The following is a 16,262-nucleotide window of genomic DNA, read 5'->3' on the forward strand; positions in this document are numbered from 1 at the left end:
CTTGTTGTCTCTTTTTTTTTTTTTTTTACACTACCGTATATATTAAACATTTCTATGCCCTGAGAGCCAAAGAACTGTATCTATATAATCAGTAAAATTGTTTACAGTCACTTTAGTTAGATTTTGTTATATGAATAAATAAATTTTTTAGACTTTATTTGAACATATATAATCACTATATTGTTCTGAGATGAAGTGGACAGCAGTACAAAGACAGTCTTAGCGCACACTCTTTAAACACATTCATCACACATGCCTACTTAATACCACCTACCAATAGAATTATACAGTATTATACTGCATTATAGACATGCCTGCATATTTAATAACCTATACATTTTGACACAGAGATTTCATTTTAAATAAGCACACATGAACAAAACTTTTATAAACCACGTTGTAGAATTTAGGAAACTATTTGTCTACATTTTGTTTACTTCATATTGTATAAATATATACATTACCAACCTCCTTGATTCATACATTAATGTAAAAACCAATGTATATTGAATAACAAGCAATGTCTTCTCTTTAAAAGAAAATCCCTATAACTGAATTGGACATTTATGTATAAGAAACTAACTGAAAAAGCAATCAAACACTGATCATTATTGCAAAATATGTCTTTGTTAATAAATCCAAACACTGATTCTCTTTTTTTTTTTTTGAAATGGTATATTGAATGATTTTTTTTTATGGTCCAGGATATCTTCTGTAAGATATAAAAGACATGTAGTGTCACAGAATTCACTAAATAAATTAAAGAATAAAGATGTTTTAATAAATTAATAGGTAATAATTAGGTCCCATGAGTTAATATTACAGTTTTTCTAAATCCCTTTTGCTCCGTTCTCAAATGAGAGTTTTTATTTTCTCAAAACAATAAGTTCAGATGTCTGAACAACATTTTTTTTGTTAAGATTCAAATGTCTTATTGATTTAAGCAAATTACGTGAGTTTTGGCATGTGCAATTTTCGAAAAATGTGCAGAATAACAATGCACATGGTCCATTGATCAAAAACTCTTCTTGGTCAAAAAACTTCTAAATGGTTTTTCATCATGTGAGCCATCACATGCAAAATGATCTGTTCAATATTCAAAATCTATCACAAGTGTGTATATTCCATTAATTATCATAATCATGAAAATTTCTGCCCCTTTGAAACCCAACATTCTATTGTAATGAAATGGGGATCACTATCATCCCGATCAATCAAGTTCGGAAGCATATAGAGTTTGTCCAGCACAATAATTTTGAACAAGGACGAACGTCACAAACCTAAACAGCAGCAGCAGTGCTGTATAAATATACAGTCGTGGCCAAAAGTTTTGAGAATTACATAAATATTGGAAATTGGTTGCTGCTTAAGTTTTTATAATAGCAATTTGCATATACTCCAGAATGTTATGAAGAGTGATCAGATGAATTGCATAGTCCTTCTTTGCCATGAAAATTAACTTAATCCCAAAAAAACCTTTCCACTGCATTTCATTGCTGTCATTAAAGGACCTGCTGAGATCATTTCAGTAATCGTCTTGTTAACTCAGGTGAGAATGTTGACGAGCACAAGGCTGGAGATCATGTCAGGCTGATTGGGTTAGAATGGCAGAATTCTCCGATGAAGCCCCTTTCCGATTGTTTGGGGCATCTGGAAAAAGGCTTGTCCGGAGAAGAAAAGGTGAGCGCTACAATCAGTCCTGTGTCATGCCAACAGTAAAGCATCCTGACACCATTCATGTGTGGGTTGCTTCTCATCCAAGGGAGTGGGCTCATTCACAATTCTGCCCAAAAACACAGCCATGAATAAAGAATGGTACCAAAACACCCTCCAACAGCAACTTCTTCCAACAATCCAACAACAGTTTGGTGAAGAACAATGCATTTTCCAGCACGATGGAGCACCGTGCCAGAAGGCAAAAGTGATAACTAAGTGGCTCGGGGACCAGAATGTTGAAATTTTGGGTCCATGGCCTGAAAACTCCCCAGATCTTAATCCCATTGAGAACTTGTGGTCAATCCTCAAGAGGCGGGTGGACAAACAAAAACCCACTAATTCTGACAAACTCCAAGAAGTGATTATGAAAGAATGGGTTGCTATCAGTCAGGATTTGGCCCAGAAGTTGATTGAGAGCATGCCCAGTCGAATTGCAGAGGTCCTGAAAAAGAAGGGCCAACAACTGCAAATACTGACTCTCTGCATAAATGTCATGTAATTGTCGATAAAAGCCTTTGAAACGTATGAAGTGCTTGATTATATTTCAGTACGTCACAGAAACAACTGAAACAAAGATCTAAAAGCAGTTTAGCAGCAAAACTTTTGAAAACTAATATTTATGTAATTCTCAAAACTTTTGGCCACGACTGTAGTTTAATTGTTACATTACTTTTTTATCTGTAGAAATGTGTTGTGTGTGTGTGATCTGTGAACATTCACAGTTGCTTGTTGTGGAAGAGCAGTTGGAAGATATGTAAGAATGTGTGGTGGTGTTGGTGTAAGGATAACAACAGAGTGTGTAAAAAAGAAAAAGCAATGGTGAATTTTCCGTTTACATGTAACACATTTCTACAAAAACAAATGTACCTGTATAAATACAACATTTATTTTTGTGTACTACAGTGTTGACTTTTCCCAATACATTTAATCATCACAAGTGCTGAGTGAATGAATGAATAAATGAATGAATGATTTGGTAAAGATACAATGGAGTATCTTGTTTAATGGTGTGCAGTAGGACCCAGGGGATGACTGCCACTCTGGAGGACAGAGGAGTATGTGTCTGTTTGAAAGGGGAAGAAAAAAAATCACAGAGACACAATGTGTGACAGTCACAGCCCTTCACAGCACCGGACACCGTGTGGAAGAGCATCCTGACGGACACCAGCCTAAGTGGTGTGAATACTGATCAACACCACTGGAAACGGGAAGAGCAGGTGGGACCATAACCTTTCTGCTTCACCTGGATTTTGTTAGATGGAAATAGCAGTATAGGGACACCTGTATGAACTTCGCTATTTGGGGCCGGTGCTTTCCTGGTTGGTAATTCTTTTGAAGGATCCGTCATGCACTTTAGTTGTTCTCCACTGAAATCACCTGAGATGTTGAGTGTTGAAACACTGGCCTCCTGTGGGATTGTGCTGTACTTGTTTTAATGTCTGCAAGAGGAAAGTTTCCATACACGTGTAAAAAATGTCCAGATGTTCATGTCACAAATCTGATTGGAGAATTATCAAAAAAAGTAAAGACGTCCCTGAAGTTGACCGGTAAGAAAAATCGCATTGTCTTCTTCCACAGCCATTTATGAATATTGTGTGTTGAGGCATCATGTGATGATAATTCAGAACAGCAGAGTACAATTTGACATGACAGCAGGTCATTCATTTTAATTCAGTGGAAAATGTTTTAGAATTTCCAGTGAAGTGAGAAAAAGTTTATGTGAGGTTTGGGGGATGGGATGGGTCAGTGGTTAGGGTGGGTGTTTTGAGGGGAGGCTGTGGCACACAATCAGGTATGACTCCTATGACTCCCACTGACAAAAAACAAAACAATAACAGCAGTCATGTTGTCCTCTGACTTTATTGATCCCTGAAAGTCAACAACCCATTTGTGCAAAAAAACATATCATGCTCCTGTTGGGTGAAAGCAATCTGTCAGTTGCCAACAAGGAAGGGCAGGATGTTGTTCTGCCCTCGTTAGCATATAGTGAGAGGGTTGAAATGAAAAAAAGGGGGTGATTTTCCATGAAGGATTAAATGAAAGGAAGTTGACACTGTGGTTCTGGGAATGATCTTGAACCTTACAGAGGTGACCGAAAATGTAAATAAACTATGCACTTTCTTGATATGAAATGATGTCCCATATGCATTCAGGACTTATTCATTAACTTTGTATGAAGGAATTTCCTTTTCATTTGCACTCAAATGTTTAGTGTGTGTAGGTAATAACAGCCTCTGTTTTCTGATAATAAATGCATGTTTAGTTTGACATCAGGGAGATTTCTCTCTCTCTCTGTCTCTTTCTCGCTGAATGATGAGTGATGGAGGTGTTCAAAATTTGCATAACTAATCATTATGGCTATGAAACAGTCACCGATCCTCTTAATGACCTTTTGCACAACAAATTATGAAGAAATGTTCTCTTATCTTCTTAAGGACTATGGATTGCAATGTGCAGTATTGCTTTTTTTTTTTTTTTTTTTTTTTTAAACATATAAGCATATTAATTATATTTGTAAATCACATTTTTGTTAAATGTGTATGTAAAATGAATAAATGTAATTCTATCAGTCTAGAGAATCCTAACTTGGAGGTTTGACATCTGACATCGAATGAAATTCAGTTTTAATAGATCTTTTCATTTCTTTTTAGAGATGGTTTCAACACCAATGCTTGACACACAGAAGAAAAAGCAACATTTAAGCATGGAGAAGCTTGGTTCCATCTCAAACCCATGAAGCATGGAGAAAGCCATGCCAGGTCTGGTGCTGGGTCTCCTGACCAATCAAACAACTCCAAATGACACGTCCGGCCAGCGGAGCACAACCAAGCCTACCCCTCCCAGCATGGAGGAGGTCATCCGCTCAGAATCCCAGATTAAGGATCTTGTTGGGCTGTTTTGCATGGTGACCCTTAACCTGGCAGCCCTATTGGGCAACAGCGGAGTCATGGTGGCCATTGCCCGAGCTCCTCACATGAAAAAATATGTGTTTGTGTGTCATCTTTGTGCAGTTGACCTGCTTTGCTCTATATTGCTAATGCCTCTCGGGATAGTATCTAGTTCTCCGTTCTTTAGCACTGTAGCATTTACTGTTCTGGAGTGCCAGGTCTACATCTTTCTAAATGTGTTTCTCATCTGTGCCTCTATACTTACTGTGACCGCCATCAGTATTGAACGCTACTACTACATTGTCCATCCTATGCGATATGAGGTAAAGATGACTCTAAACCTGGCGCTCGGTGTCATGATCTTCATTTGGGTTAAATCCTTCCTGCTGGCGTTGGTTACGCTTCTTGGATGGCCAGCATATGGGAATCAGAGCTCCATTGCAGCGGCCCATTGCTCTTTGCACTGGAGCCACAGCCGCCTCAGGAAGGTTTTTGCTATTCTCTTCAGCGTGCTTTGCTTCTTGGTTCCCACTGTTGTGATTTTTGCCGTTTATTGCAATGTATACAAAGTCGCACGAACAGCAGCCCGTCAGCATGCACCGATGCCCACTTGGACGGCCAACCAGGCCAAGCGCCGCTCTGATTCCATTAACAGTCAGACCACTATCATCACCACCACCCGCAGCCTCCCCCAGAGATTGTCTCCTGAGAGGGTTTTTGGGGGCAGAAAGGCTGCTATCACCCTGGTCGTCATTGTGGGCCAGTTTCTTATCTGCTGGCTCCCATACTTCAGTTTCCACCTTCACATGTCCATCACCACTCCACTTCAGAGCCCAGGGGACATTGAAGAAGCCGTCATGTGGCTAGCATACTCCTCATTTGCTGTAAATCCCTTCTTCTATGGTCTTCTAAACCGACAGATCCGCGAGGAACTGATAAAACTGAGAAAATGTTGCGCCAGTAGACCCGTTGAACTTCGCACCTCCAGTCACGAAGGTTCCATCCAGGAAAACTTTCTTCAGTTTCTGCAGAGGACCAGCAGTACGGCTGAGACCACCAGGCCCAGTTGTGCAAATTCCAGTCCGAGGAATAATGTGGATCAGGGTGCCAGATTACCTGGCCAGATCCCTGAGGAATGACTAGGAAAACGTTTCTAGTCCCACAAGCTAAATCAGGCCTTATGAAGTTTTGTTTTGAATAAAAATAGCTTTAATTCAATGTTAAAACCATGCCAAATCAAATCTAAATGTTCTTTGGATCAGTGTAATGTAATCTATGTCTCCATAATTTGCTGTTATGGTTCCCATAGATCCGTGGCAACAGTAAGTATTCAAGATAAGGTTGAATATCAAATTTCACAATTTATGTTGCATATTCATTGTTTAGTTATCTGAGAATCACTCTCAGTCATCATTCATCCATTTCATAATATCAACACTCATGCTCAATAATTATTATTATTTAAGACTCATAATGGTGCCTATATTGATATTATCATGACAAATATATCAGTTATTAATAATATTATGTACGTTATTTCAGTGAAACTAATAAAACATTTCTAGCATTTGAAATGTGCTTTAATGCCTCACTTTGTATGAAGTTTCTCACTCCTTAAGCTACATTGCCAGGGCTAATTCAGTTTGCTTTGAGAAAAAAAAAAAACCTTTGTGTATCTGAGGGAGCTCTGATGTTTGTTGCTAATTCCCTGTAACCATGGAAATGTGATAAGACAGAGACTTGCATAGCAACAGGGTGGCTTTGAGTATTGTCCTAACAGATTGGTTGAAAAAAAAAAAAAAAAAGACTTTCATGCTAGCTCTTTTTATAAGCTGCACTATATGGTAATACCTGGTTTATATGACTATTATGTAGAAAAAAATTACCTATAGTTTTAGATGTAGCAGTTTAATGTGATCTTTGAGAGCAGTATACTAGAAATCATTACCATGCAATGCAAGTGCACGAAATGAGATAACATGCTGCAGTTTTATGGTCTTTTGCCTTTTAGTGTACAACTTTAACAAACAGAGGGGGGAGCCAGTTTGTTATTAGCAAACAGTATACTTTAAAAATAAGAACAAAGTTATTGCAATTAATTTTTTTCTCCTTGTGATTCCGTTTTTCTCAGTGGTGATTCTCATTGCTGTAATGCAGTGCACTACAATTCATTTTGAATTTATTTAGCATAATTTAAATCCAGTACAACGAATACAACAAAGATTTTAAATGCATTGCAATATTTTTTTTTATTATTATTATTTCCTCACATTATTGTAAGATTAAGAATTAGAAAAAGTGTGTAATATACATAATTAAATTATTATTATTATTATTATTTTAGGGTAACATCACATGAGCATATTTTGGCAGACTCAATCATGAAATAAATCATTATGAAGTTCAGGTCACTGCAGGTAAGATAAAATGAAGCCATATTCTTTTTGTGGATTAGTCTTATGGTTCAAAACAGGTCTTTCTCATCAATGATTCACTAGAGAGTGACCTGATCTGTCACTTCAAACAATGAGAGAGTCAGAAACAGAGGGGGAGGGGCAGACAGAAAGAGAGAGAGAGAAGCAGGTACATGTGGCATGATTAGGGATTCATAAACTTGAGTGTCCCTGTCATGATCAAAACAAGGTCAGGCAAAAATAGAACCTGAAAGGATTTAGACATGTTGAGGTGAAGATTAAAGGAAAATGATTAAAGAGGGGGGAAATAATGGACAGATGATCAGCACCAAACTCCACCCCCTCCACAATGGACACAATAAGAAAGCAATCAAGATGCTGTAAACATTGTGTGGATTACAAATGCTTTAATAAAACTGTAATCTGAATCACACCAAAAAAAAAAAAACTTATTTTCCCCCTCTTTCCCACTTATATTGTTAGTAAAGTTTTTTGCCACAATTAATACAAATTTATTAATTTATAAAAAATAAAAAAATACTTCATAACCATTCCACCTTCTTTCTGACCTTTAAAATTAAATGTACAATTTTATGCCATTAAAATGAGCATGAGCAATAGTGTTTTTGGATTTGAAGGATTTATTATTATTATTTTTATTATTATTATTATTATTATAAAACATCAAAGTGACAATATGTTTTATTCTATTATAAATATTGTATATATTAGTATAATAAGACTATTGCTGGATATAAACCTCAGGGACATTTTTTTAAATAAACGTCAATTGCTTGTTTTTAAAAATAGAATCTGAATATGCAGGAGCTACACCAAACCAGGAAGAGCAGATGTTTGAGCTGATTTAATTTTTGTTGTCTCTTTTAGTAATAATAAAAATTTCTCATTATCTTAGCATGACTAGTTTAGGCCAAGTGTTTAAATGCTCAATAGAAGTCAAAATTGATATTTCATTCCAGTTGTTTATTTAAATGATTTAAATGAGGACTAAGATGATGTCTGCATGTGCCACGTAACAGCTGAGCAGTTGGATACAATTTTGTCTGAAGCTGTTGGTTCAAACCATGTTTTGGGTGGGGCAAATCTGGAATGGAAGGAGAACTGCCAAACATCTGGAGGGGCAGGTGTGAGTGTCAGAACACAGCACTCCGAAATCCACTTAGCTAGTGGGATGGAAGTTTATTACATCAATTTGGTGGGTTTTGATGTCATGATCTAAGGGTGATTGTATTTTTCAAACCAATTCTCCAAGGGAATCCACATGATCTGTCTGTTGTTTTTTGTTGTATTACTGAAAAAATGAAAAGCAGAGAGTGCTTATAGTACTAAACTTTTTTTAATAATTGCTGAAAGAGTAGTTTTACATATTGATATCACAACCAATCATGTGATCTGAACATCACGCATTCTAGGAAATTAAATATTCTTTTAAGATAAAATAATAATTTAAGTTAAAAATCAAAGTACATTTCTGTGTTTGCTACCTCAGTTTGAATTCATTCAAAAATATGTAGTATTTAAAAGGCATTCTAAATTAAATTCTGAATCATATACAGCCTACATCAATGGCAGAATAGACTTGATGTTTTCAGTCTGAGCCGTGTGGGGAATTAGTCCTGTTACACAAGCATTTTGAAAATAATCAATGATTATCTAAAGAGTGTCTCATTAAGGTGAAAACTAAAGAGAGAAAAAAGGAATCTCTGGGACAAGCTACATGATATTGATAAGCATCATAGTTTTCAGGATTTTTGAAAGTTAATTTATCATCAATCTTTACACATATGAGTCTCTGGAAGGACAGTCATGAGATTAACAGTGTTTCAGGTCTCAGATGAAAAAGTGTCCTCTCGCAGACAGTCAAGGCTGACAGTGTTATTAATAGATGGCAGTGGAAGATGATCTCTTAATGGCTGTAAAGGTTGGAGAATGCAGATGTTCCTAAAATCCACCATGGCTGCTTTCACCATAAGGATGAGGATTTTTCTCGAGTTCACAGGAAAAACAGATATTTACTTTTTTTTATTATTATTATAAATCATTTGTTCACAATATGTAATAAACAAAATATAGGAAACTTTTTTTCTCTCTCTCAAATATTCTATCAATCTACATTTCCTTGAATCATAGTCTTACTGTAATGTATTATTGTATTTTATTATCACTAGAGTTGTTATTCTTTAAAAAACATAATGAAAATCTTTTGCTATTTAACTATACCTGTATGTAACTATAAATTAAGTCAAATCTCTTCTTGCAATCACAAAGGACAATGGTGTGCCAATGACCTTCAGAAATGACACATGTTGCACATGCTTTCATTTAGTGAAGAGCAATCAGTTGTCAAATGCCCATCAACCCTTTTGAAGAGCTCCATTTTTTCTTCACAATGGCCAGTTTTTGCTGTTTAGAAAAAAAACAGAGGTGAGTATAACAGTGAAACATACAGAATAATACAGGTCAGATGTGTTTCAGAGATGAACACTACCACTTCAAACCGCAGATGCAGATTTTCCTCAAGGTTCATGAGCATCCCTGACCTTCACTCCTCAACAAAGATGCTTCCTTCACTCCCAGGCCCAGCAAGGACACCACACTCCTTACTTTGTAGGCAGTGACCTTTCATTTCCCCTATCCTTCAAACTTTTCTATACATTTCCTACAGTAAATATATACAAATGTATTTTTTGATTTGTAATATAAATTTCTGAGGACTTCATTTGGACAGCTTTAAAGTTATTTTCTCAAAATTTAGATTTTTTCAGAATATTCAGATTCAAATAGTTGTATTGTCCTGTCCTAACAAACCTTACATCAATGGAAATCTTATTTATACAGCGCTTTATTCAATCTCAATCTCAAACTCAAATCTCTGTTTTGGTCCAGGGTGACCAATATGTCGGTGGATTTTAATGTGAGGGGACAGCAGGGGGTGGATCTTCACTGGAGGAAGCATTATTATGCATTGCGGATACATATTTGGCCAGAAGTGATGGTTTAAAGGTATTTCACTTAGAAGACATTAATTCATGCACTAGAACCAAATGGATTACTTTTTGGATTATTGTGATGTTTTTATCAGCTGTTTGGACTCTCATTCTGATGGCACCCATTCACTGCAGAGAATCTATTGGTGAGCAACTGATGTAATGCTAAATTTCTTCAAATCTGTTCTGTATGCAAAATAAACTCATCTACATCTTCAACAGCCTGAATAATATTTCTGGTGAATTTCTTTTCTTTTTTTTTTTTTTGAGTGAACTATTCTTTCAAACCACACTTAAACGCATACATTTAATAATAATAATAATAATAATAATATAAAAAAACGTTACATACAAATTTGTTTTTATTACATTGATGTATAGAAATATATTTTATCCATGCAATGAAAATCATATATTATATTACATGTGACTATATATTTTGTTACAGTCTCCAAATACTTTTCCAGAGCCACTGTACAATGTAATGAAGTCAACATACATAATGGGATATATTTATCCATCCAACTCTCCTTTCTAAGACATTCCAGCATTTCTTATAGAGTTAATTAACCTCTGCCAAAAAACAATACAAAACAAAAACAGGGTTAATACACATTTACTGTAACCATGGTTAATCAACAAAACAAAGGGTATAAATAGGACAGCTTGTCTCAGTCTGGTATTTATGAGGGTAACAGTTCATTTTTTTTAATCGTAATTACATATTACAAACTTAAAACTTACCTGAGTGTATTTCAGTATTGCTGTTTCTTAAACAGCCTGTGGTGAGTTGCTGTTATGCAAACTTACAGCTGAATTGTAAATTGGGCGCTACTATGTTAGTAATGCTACACTGCCATCTTATGTTAAATAATGGTATTGCAAGACTTGCAAACCGGTTATCAAAAAGCTGGTAGGACAAGTAATAGGTCTAAAGCCATGGCGGCCTAAAAATAGCTTTCCTGATGATGTGTCTACTCAGGTGACCTTTGAGGATGTGATAGTGGAGCCAGCTTCAGTGAGGAGCTTTGATAAGGTGTGGCTATGGAGTCATGGTCTGTTTGAAGTGTCTAGACTCTGGTTTTAAATCATCGTTTCGCTGCTTCAAATGTGAATGAACACTAAATACCAATAAAGCAACTATTTGACAGTATCAACTTGTATAATAACTAGTTATACATTACATTATACCATGTGTTACTTTAGTTAATTTTAATATAAGAATAGATAACATGAACTTTTTACAGTATTTATTAACCTTATTTAATCCAAATTTCTCATGTAGTCTACAATTTTTTTTAATTAAAATTAATTTTTATAATTATTATTATTATTGAAAGTGTTAACATGAAATAAATGTTTATGTAAATAAATAAACCTTAATACTGTGAAAAATATTTTTTGATAGTTCATGAGCTCATATAAAAACTCATTAAGTATTGGCAGTGCACACACACACACACACACACACACACAAACACACACACACACACACACACACACACACACATATATATATATATGTATACCTACCTACCTCTGTGATTTAGCATAAAAAGCTGGTACATTTCCTTTTCATTTTAACTTGATGATACTGAATATTTGCCATGAGTTTGCTAAAACAAAATACATTTATAAAATGGACTGACAATAACTATTTGAAAAAGCATCATGGTCTTTTATTGGCATTTAATTTCATTTATAATTTTTTATGATAACTTGATACTGAACATTTGTCATGTATTTGCTAAAACAAAACACATTTATTAAATGGCCTAACATTTAAAAAACACACTTTTTGTGCCTTTCATTTATTTTTTGTGATAAGATACATTAGAACTACATTATACCTCTGAATATTAGAATATTAAATTAAAGTTGAGTAAATTGTGCACATAGTGAATATTTTTGTGGTTGTAAACACTTTAAGCAGAATAAAGGAACTGTGCATAGCAAGACTCAAAGATAGCAGGAGTTGTACACCTTGTAAACAAACACATTCACAGATGACCATTTTTGACCAGGGGTGAAAATGAGTTAAATGATATTGTGAGTATGCATGCTTTGATTGACAGTTACATGACTACAGAAGACTATCATTTTCTATACTGGCCTTTTCAACAGATACACATCAGTCTCGAAAAGGCACATTTGCATACCAATGATGCTTGCATTCATGCCGTCTACTTTCTTTGTCAACTTTTTAATAGAAGTCATCATTTGTACCATACACTTTATGAGATAGAAAGATGAGCCAGTGCAATTCACTGGTTCACACTTGAGACCCCAAAATTACTGGAAGAGGTGATAAATGAGCATTGGCGACATTCCCCCAAGCATTTAAGAATGAATAAAATAAAAACAATACCTCTCATGAGGAAAAAGCTGGAGAGCTTGTGAATAGGTTTCACTTGATCACCTGCTTTAAAAACAATGTTGATTTCTCGGCTTAGGCTGCTGAAAACAAATAATTTTAACTAGATCTTTTCAAGCATGAGGTTTGCATATCAGTACATCAGCCAGCTTCTAATTTTAGCTTGCACGTTTAAGTATTCTTCCGCTTCACATTTCAATCTGGATTTAAATGAGTACTAGTAAATGTAGTCAAGAGTAGATTTGCCTGTGGATCTATGCTAAGTAAAGACAAGGATGGTACACTCCCTACTGTTCCCACTGATATAAACAGTAGACAGGCATGTCTGGGGTGGGGTATTTTTGTGCCTCTCTCCCTCAGGACCTGAACCCATCCCAGCTCACAGAATACTGAGAGTATTTCTCTAATTAGCAGAAAGACATACCACACACACCCCTGGCACATTTACAGCCCACTGTTCCTATTTTTTGGGACATCTGAGTAAAGAATGTTCAAAACCCCTTTTTATTATCTTTTAGTAATGTCATTCATTAAAAAGAGAGTAGCCATAGTGAAAAGTGATGCATGGTAACTGCATAGTTACACAAAATCTGAAATTACATAATTAGTGGTTATTAAATAATAATAATAAAACATCCATTTTTAGCAGCAAAACTTATCCTCAATGAAAGTTCTCAAAAAATAAATTAGTTTTTTTTTTATCTCAATCTCAGAAAATAATACATATCTTTCTGTCTTATGTTTAGCACAACAATATACATTTTATTTTATTTTATTTTATTTTATTTTATTTTATTTTATTTTATTTTATTTTATTAATTAGTGACTAATGAATAAGAAAGGACCTGGAGATTTTGGAAATAATATATATTTTTTAATGATTTTAAGGCAACATTTGAAGTACATGTTAGACATTATTTGAATAGAACAGGATATTTATTGTTAACTTAAGTTAAAACCATAACAACATGTTTATGTGACATACAATAAATGTTAACTGAAATTAAGATATTAAAAAATATTTTATTTCAGCTACTTCTTTTTTAAGCGTAAGTTAAAACAGTATCTCAATGCTAAAATAACACTAAAACAAAATAGGTAAATGCACCTAATATTAATGCTTTGAAAATGGCTCGCTGTATTGTAAAAAGTATTACACTTCTGACTTGACTTGAACCTTTGGGCATCAGTTTTCAGAGCGACACTTCACAGTGGAAATTCATGCCACTGTGCAACTCCTGCCTGTCTGACCCCGCAGCCGTGTGTGAAATGTGACACGGCCCTTGGTTTCCCTTCACTTTATCAAGTGTGTGAGTTATGGACTGGGGAGTATGGGCTGTGTGGGGCAGAATAGGTAATGGGTGGGGGTAGAGGAGGGGAACATACAGTAGAGTGAGACAGTTAGCGTGAGCGAGAGAGAGAGACAGGGCCCTTCTTTAGACAGGAGCCCCGGCCAGTGCAGCTGTCCCTAGCATTCCAGGCGTGTCGTCAGTCCACAGATTGGAGAATTAAAAGGGACTAGGGACTGTGGGGCCACTCTGACACTTTTCCTTTGGTCGCTGACTTAGATTGCTTTACTCTTCTTCCTTCGGATACTTCTGCTTTACATCTATCCCACTCCGGCCAGTCTTGGGCCAGAGGCCCCCAATATGGCGGACCAGTATAGCACCAATGAGGAGAAAATCCTGAGAGATAGTCACACCAAGGAGATTGATTTGATCAACAGGGACCCTAAGCAGATCAATGAAGATGTTGTAAAGGTATGTGTCATTTTTTGGTTTTACAGTAGTTCTGGTGTTTCAAAATTTGGCACTGATACCTCAATGATAATTTCAACTAAAATGCCATTTAAACAAAAAAGAACTTTGAAACTATTTGTATAAGTTTATAGAATGTGCAAAATAAAACTACATTACTTTTTTTTAAGCCAAAATAGCCCAATAAGCATACAGTATATCTGAAAAAAATATGTATGTATAACTTCATAAGAAACTAATGCAGCCTGCAAACTATTCACTAACTTCCTAAATGGTGGAATTGATATGAGTGGATTGGTGATCTGGTCCTTAGAGACTGACAGACATGCTTGCGTGTGAGCTGCACAACACTTTATACTGTAGCTACAAGGCATGACCCAAAAATAGCACTAAACCTACTTCATCTGGCAGGACAGGCCATACTCTCAGTATTTATAGGAGGTAAAAGGGTGTGTCGGACAGCAAAATGTATTGCCCCTTCCCATGTGTTTTAATAATTCACTAGATTAGTAGGGGGAAATGTGTTTTTTTCTTAATTTTGACTATTGATCTATGTCCAAATAATAAATTACAGTCTGGTATTCTCTCACTGTTGAATGTCAGTGTAAGATCACTGTAGTGGTTAGCAAAACTGTTACTACAATAGGTCTTGGTGATATTACATTTACAAGAAATATTCATAGATGATATATATATACATTACGATACAATACAATGAAAACAGTAATATTGGTAAATAAATGTATTCATAAATGTTTTTAATTTTATGTTGTCAGTGCTACATTATACTTGTCTTAACTACATTGTGTACATTTACCAAAGATCAGATTTTTATTTAAGCACTGATATAGATGTTACATAAAAATTTGAAATAACTTTCTAAAATAATTCCTTCTAAATGCTCTCTAGTTGTTATGAGATTGAAGCAAAAATAAACAAGGTGCCAGGCTGCCTTCTACTGATGGGGGATTTTGATATCAAATTTCACTGTTTAGAGAATTAATCATCATCCTTTCTTAGGAGTACAAGCAGAAGATACCCATACCACATGCTTGTCAAATCACTGACACTGACTCTTGATTGCAGACTATACTGTATCAAGCAGGTTAGGCATCAGATCCCTGCCCTGTTGAAAAACCAACACAAGCATGGAAGCTGGTTGAGCTAGTTTAAGTTGGTCTTGGAACTAGTTGCTCAACCAGGACCAGCACATGACCAGCTTAAACCAGCTCAAACCAGCTGCCATACTTCAAAATAGATGACTAGCATATGCCATCTTTTTTAACAGAGTGGTTTGTGGAAATTTGTACTAACCAGTAAATGTCACCATGTCTTTTTTCCTCCAATAATTCAAGGTGGATTTTGAGGATGTGATAGCTGAGCCTGATGGCACCCACAGTATGGATGGAGTGTGGAAGGCCAGCTACACCACCTTCACCGTCTCCAAGTACTGGTGCTACCGTGTGCTGTCAGCCATCTTTGGCATCCCAGTGGCACTGCTGTGGGGCTTCTGTTTTGCCTGCATCTCCTTTTGTCACATTTGGGCAGTCATGCCCTGCATTAAGAGCTATCTGATCGAGACCCAGTGCCTGAGTCGAATCTACTCTCTCTGCATCCATACCTTCTGTGACCCTTTGTTCGAAGCTCTAGGGAAAATCTTCAGCAGTGTACGAGTGGCGTTACGCAAAGAGGTTTAGATTTCTTAGACAAGTCAAGGTTTACATGTTCAGTACTTGGAGGGAAAAGTTTTATTTTACAAATATCAAATTTTTGGAGTGTTGATTTTGAGGTCCCTAAAATGAAAAGACTACATGAATAATAGAATGCCCCTGTGCAGTGTTTTGTATGTTCTCATTTTATGTTAGAGGCTTTGGGAGCAATTCAGGATTAGGCCGCCTAATTTTTCAGAGAGACGTATGATGAAAGGCCTCTCCGACAGACAATGGAGAATAAGTCTTACCTGATATCATGTGGTTTTCTCTTTAATTTTGGCGGATTTAAAATGGGGTGTTGCTGAGTGTGGTATTTTTATCATGACAATGTCAGATATATTCTGTACAACTACTAATTAAAAATGTAAGTGTAAATAACAATGGTTTGAATTG

The 16,262-nt window shown here is 35.8% G+C and overlaps 2 protein-coding genes across 3 annotated transcripts; both read left to right on the top strand.

The window, feature by feature from the left end:
* The first annotated feature begins 2,511 nt into the window (after positions 1–2,511).
* gpr61l (G protein-coupled receptor 61-like) lies at positions 2,512–6,178 on the top strand. Of its 2 annotated transcripts, none has more exons than XM_059570686.1 (2): positions 2,512–2,933; positions 4,368–6,178. In XM_059570686.1, the coding sequence occupies exon 2, from the start codon at positions 4,457–4,459 to the stop codon at positions 5,741–5,743; it is 1,287 nt and encodes a 428-aa protein (XP_059426669.1). In that variant the 5' UTR covers positions 2,512–2,933; positions 4,368–4,456; the 3' UTR covers positions 5,744–6,178. The 2 variants fall into 2 exon arrangements, with proteins under 2 accessions (XP_059426669.1, XP_059426668.1); XM_059570685.1 differs by having other exon boundaries at positions 2,513–3,263.
* Positions 6,179–13,835: 7,657 nt separating this feature from the next.
* LOC132160935 (caveolin-3-like) lies at positions 13,836–16,250 on the top strand. The gene is made up of 2 exons (XM_059570687.1): positions 13,836–14,160; positions 15,513–16,250. Exons 1-2 carry the CDS (start codon positions 14,050–14,052, stop codon positions 15,852–15,854), a joined length of 453 nt encoding a protein of 150 aa, XP_059426670.1. The 5' UTR covers positions 13,836–14,049; the 3' UTR covers positions 15,855–16,250.
* The last annotated feature ends 12 nt before the right edge of the window (positions 16,251–16,262 follow it).

The sequence above is a fragment of the Carassius carassius genome, chromosome 17 (genome assembly GCF_963082965.1).
Source record: "Carassius carassius chromosome 17, fCarCar2.1, whole genome shotgun sequence".
Taxonomy (NCBI): Eukaryota; Metazoa; Chordata; class Actinopteri; order Cypriniformes; family Cyprinidae; genus Carassius; species Carassius carassius.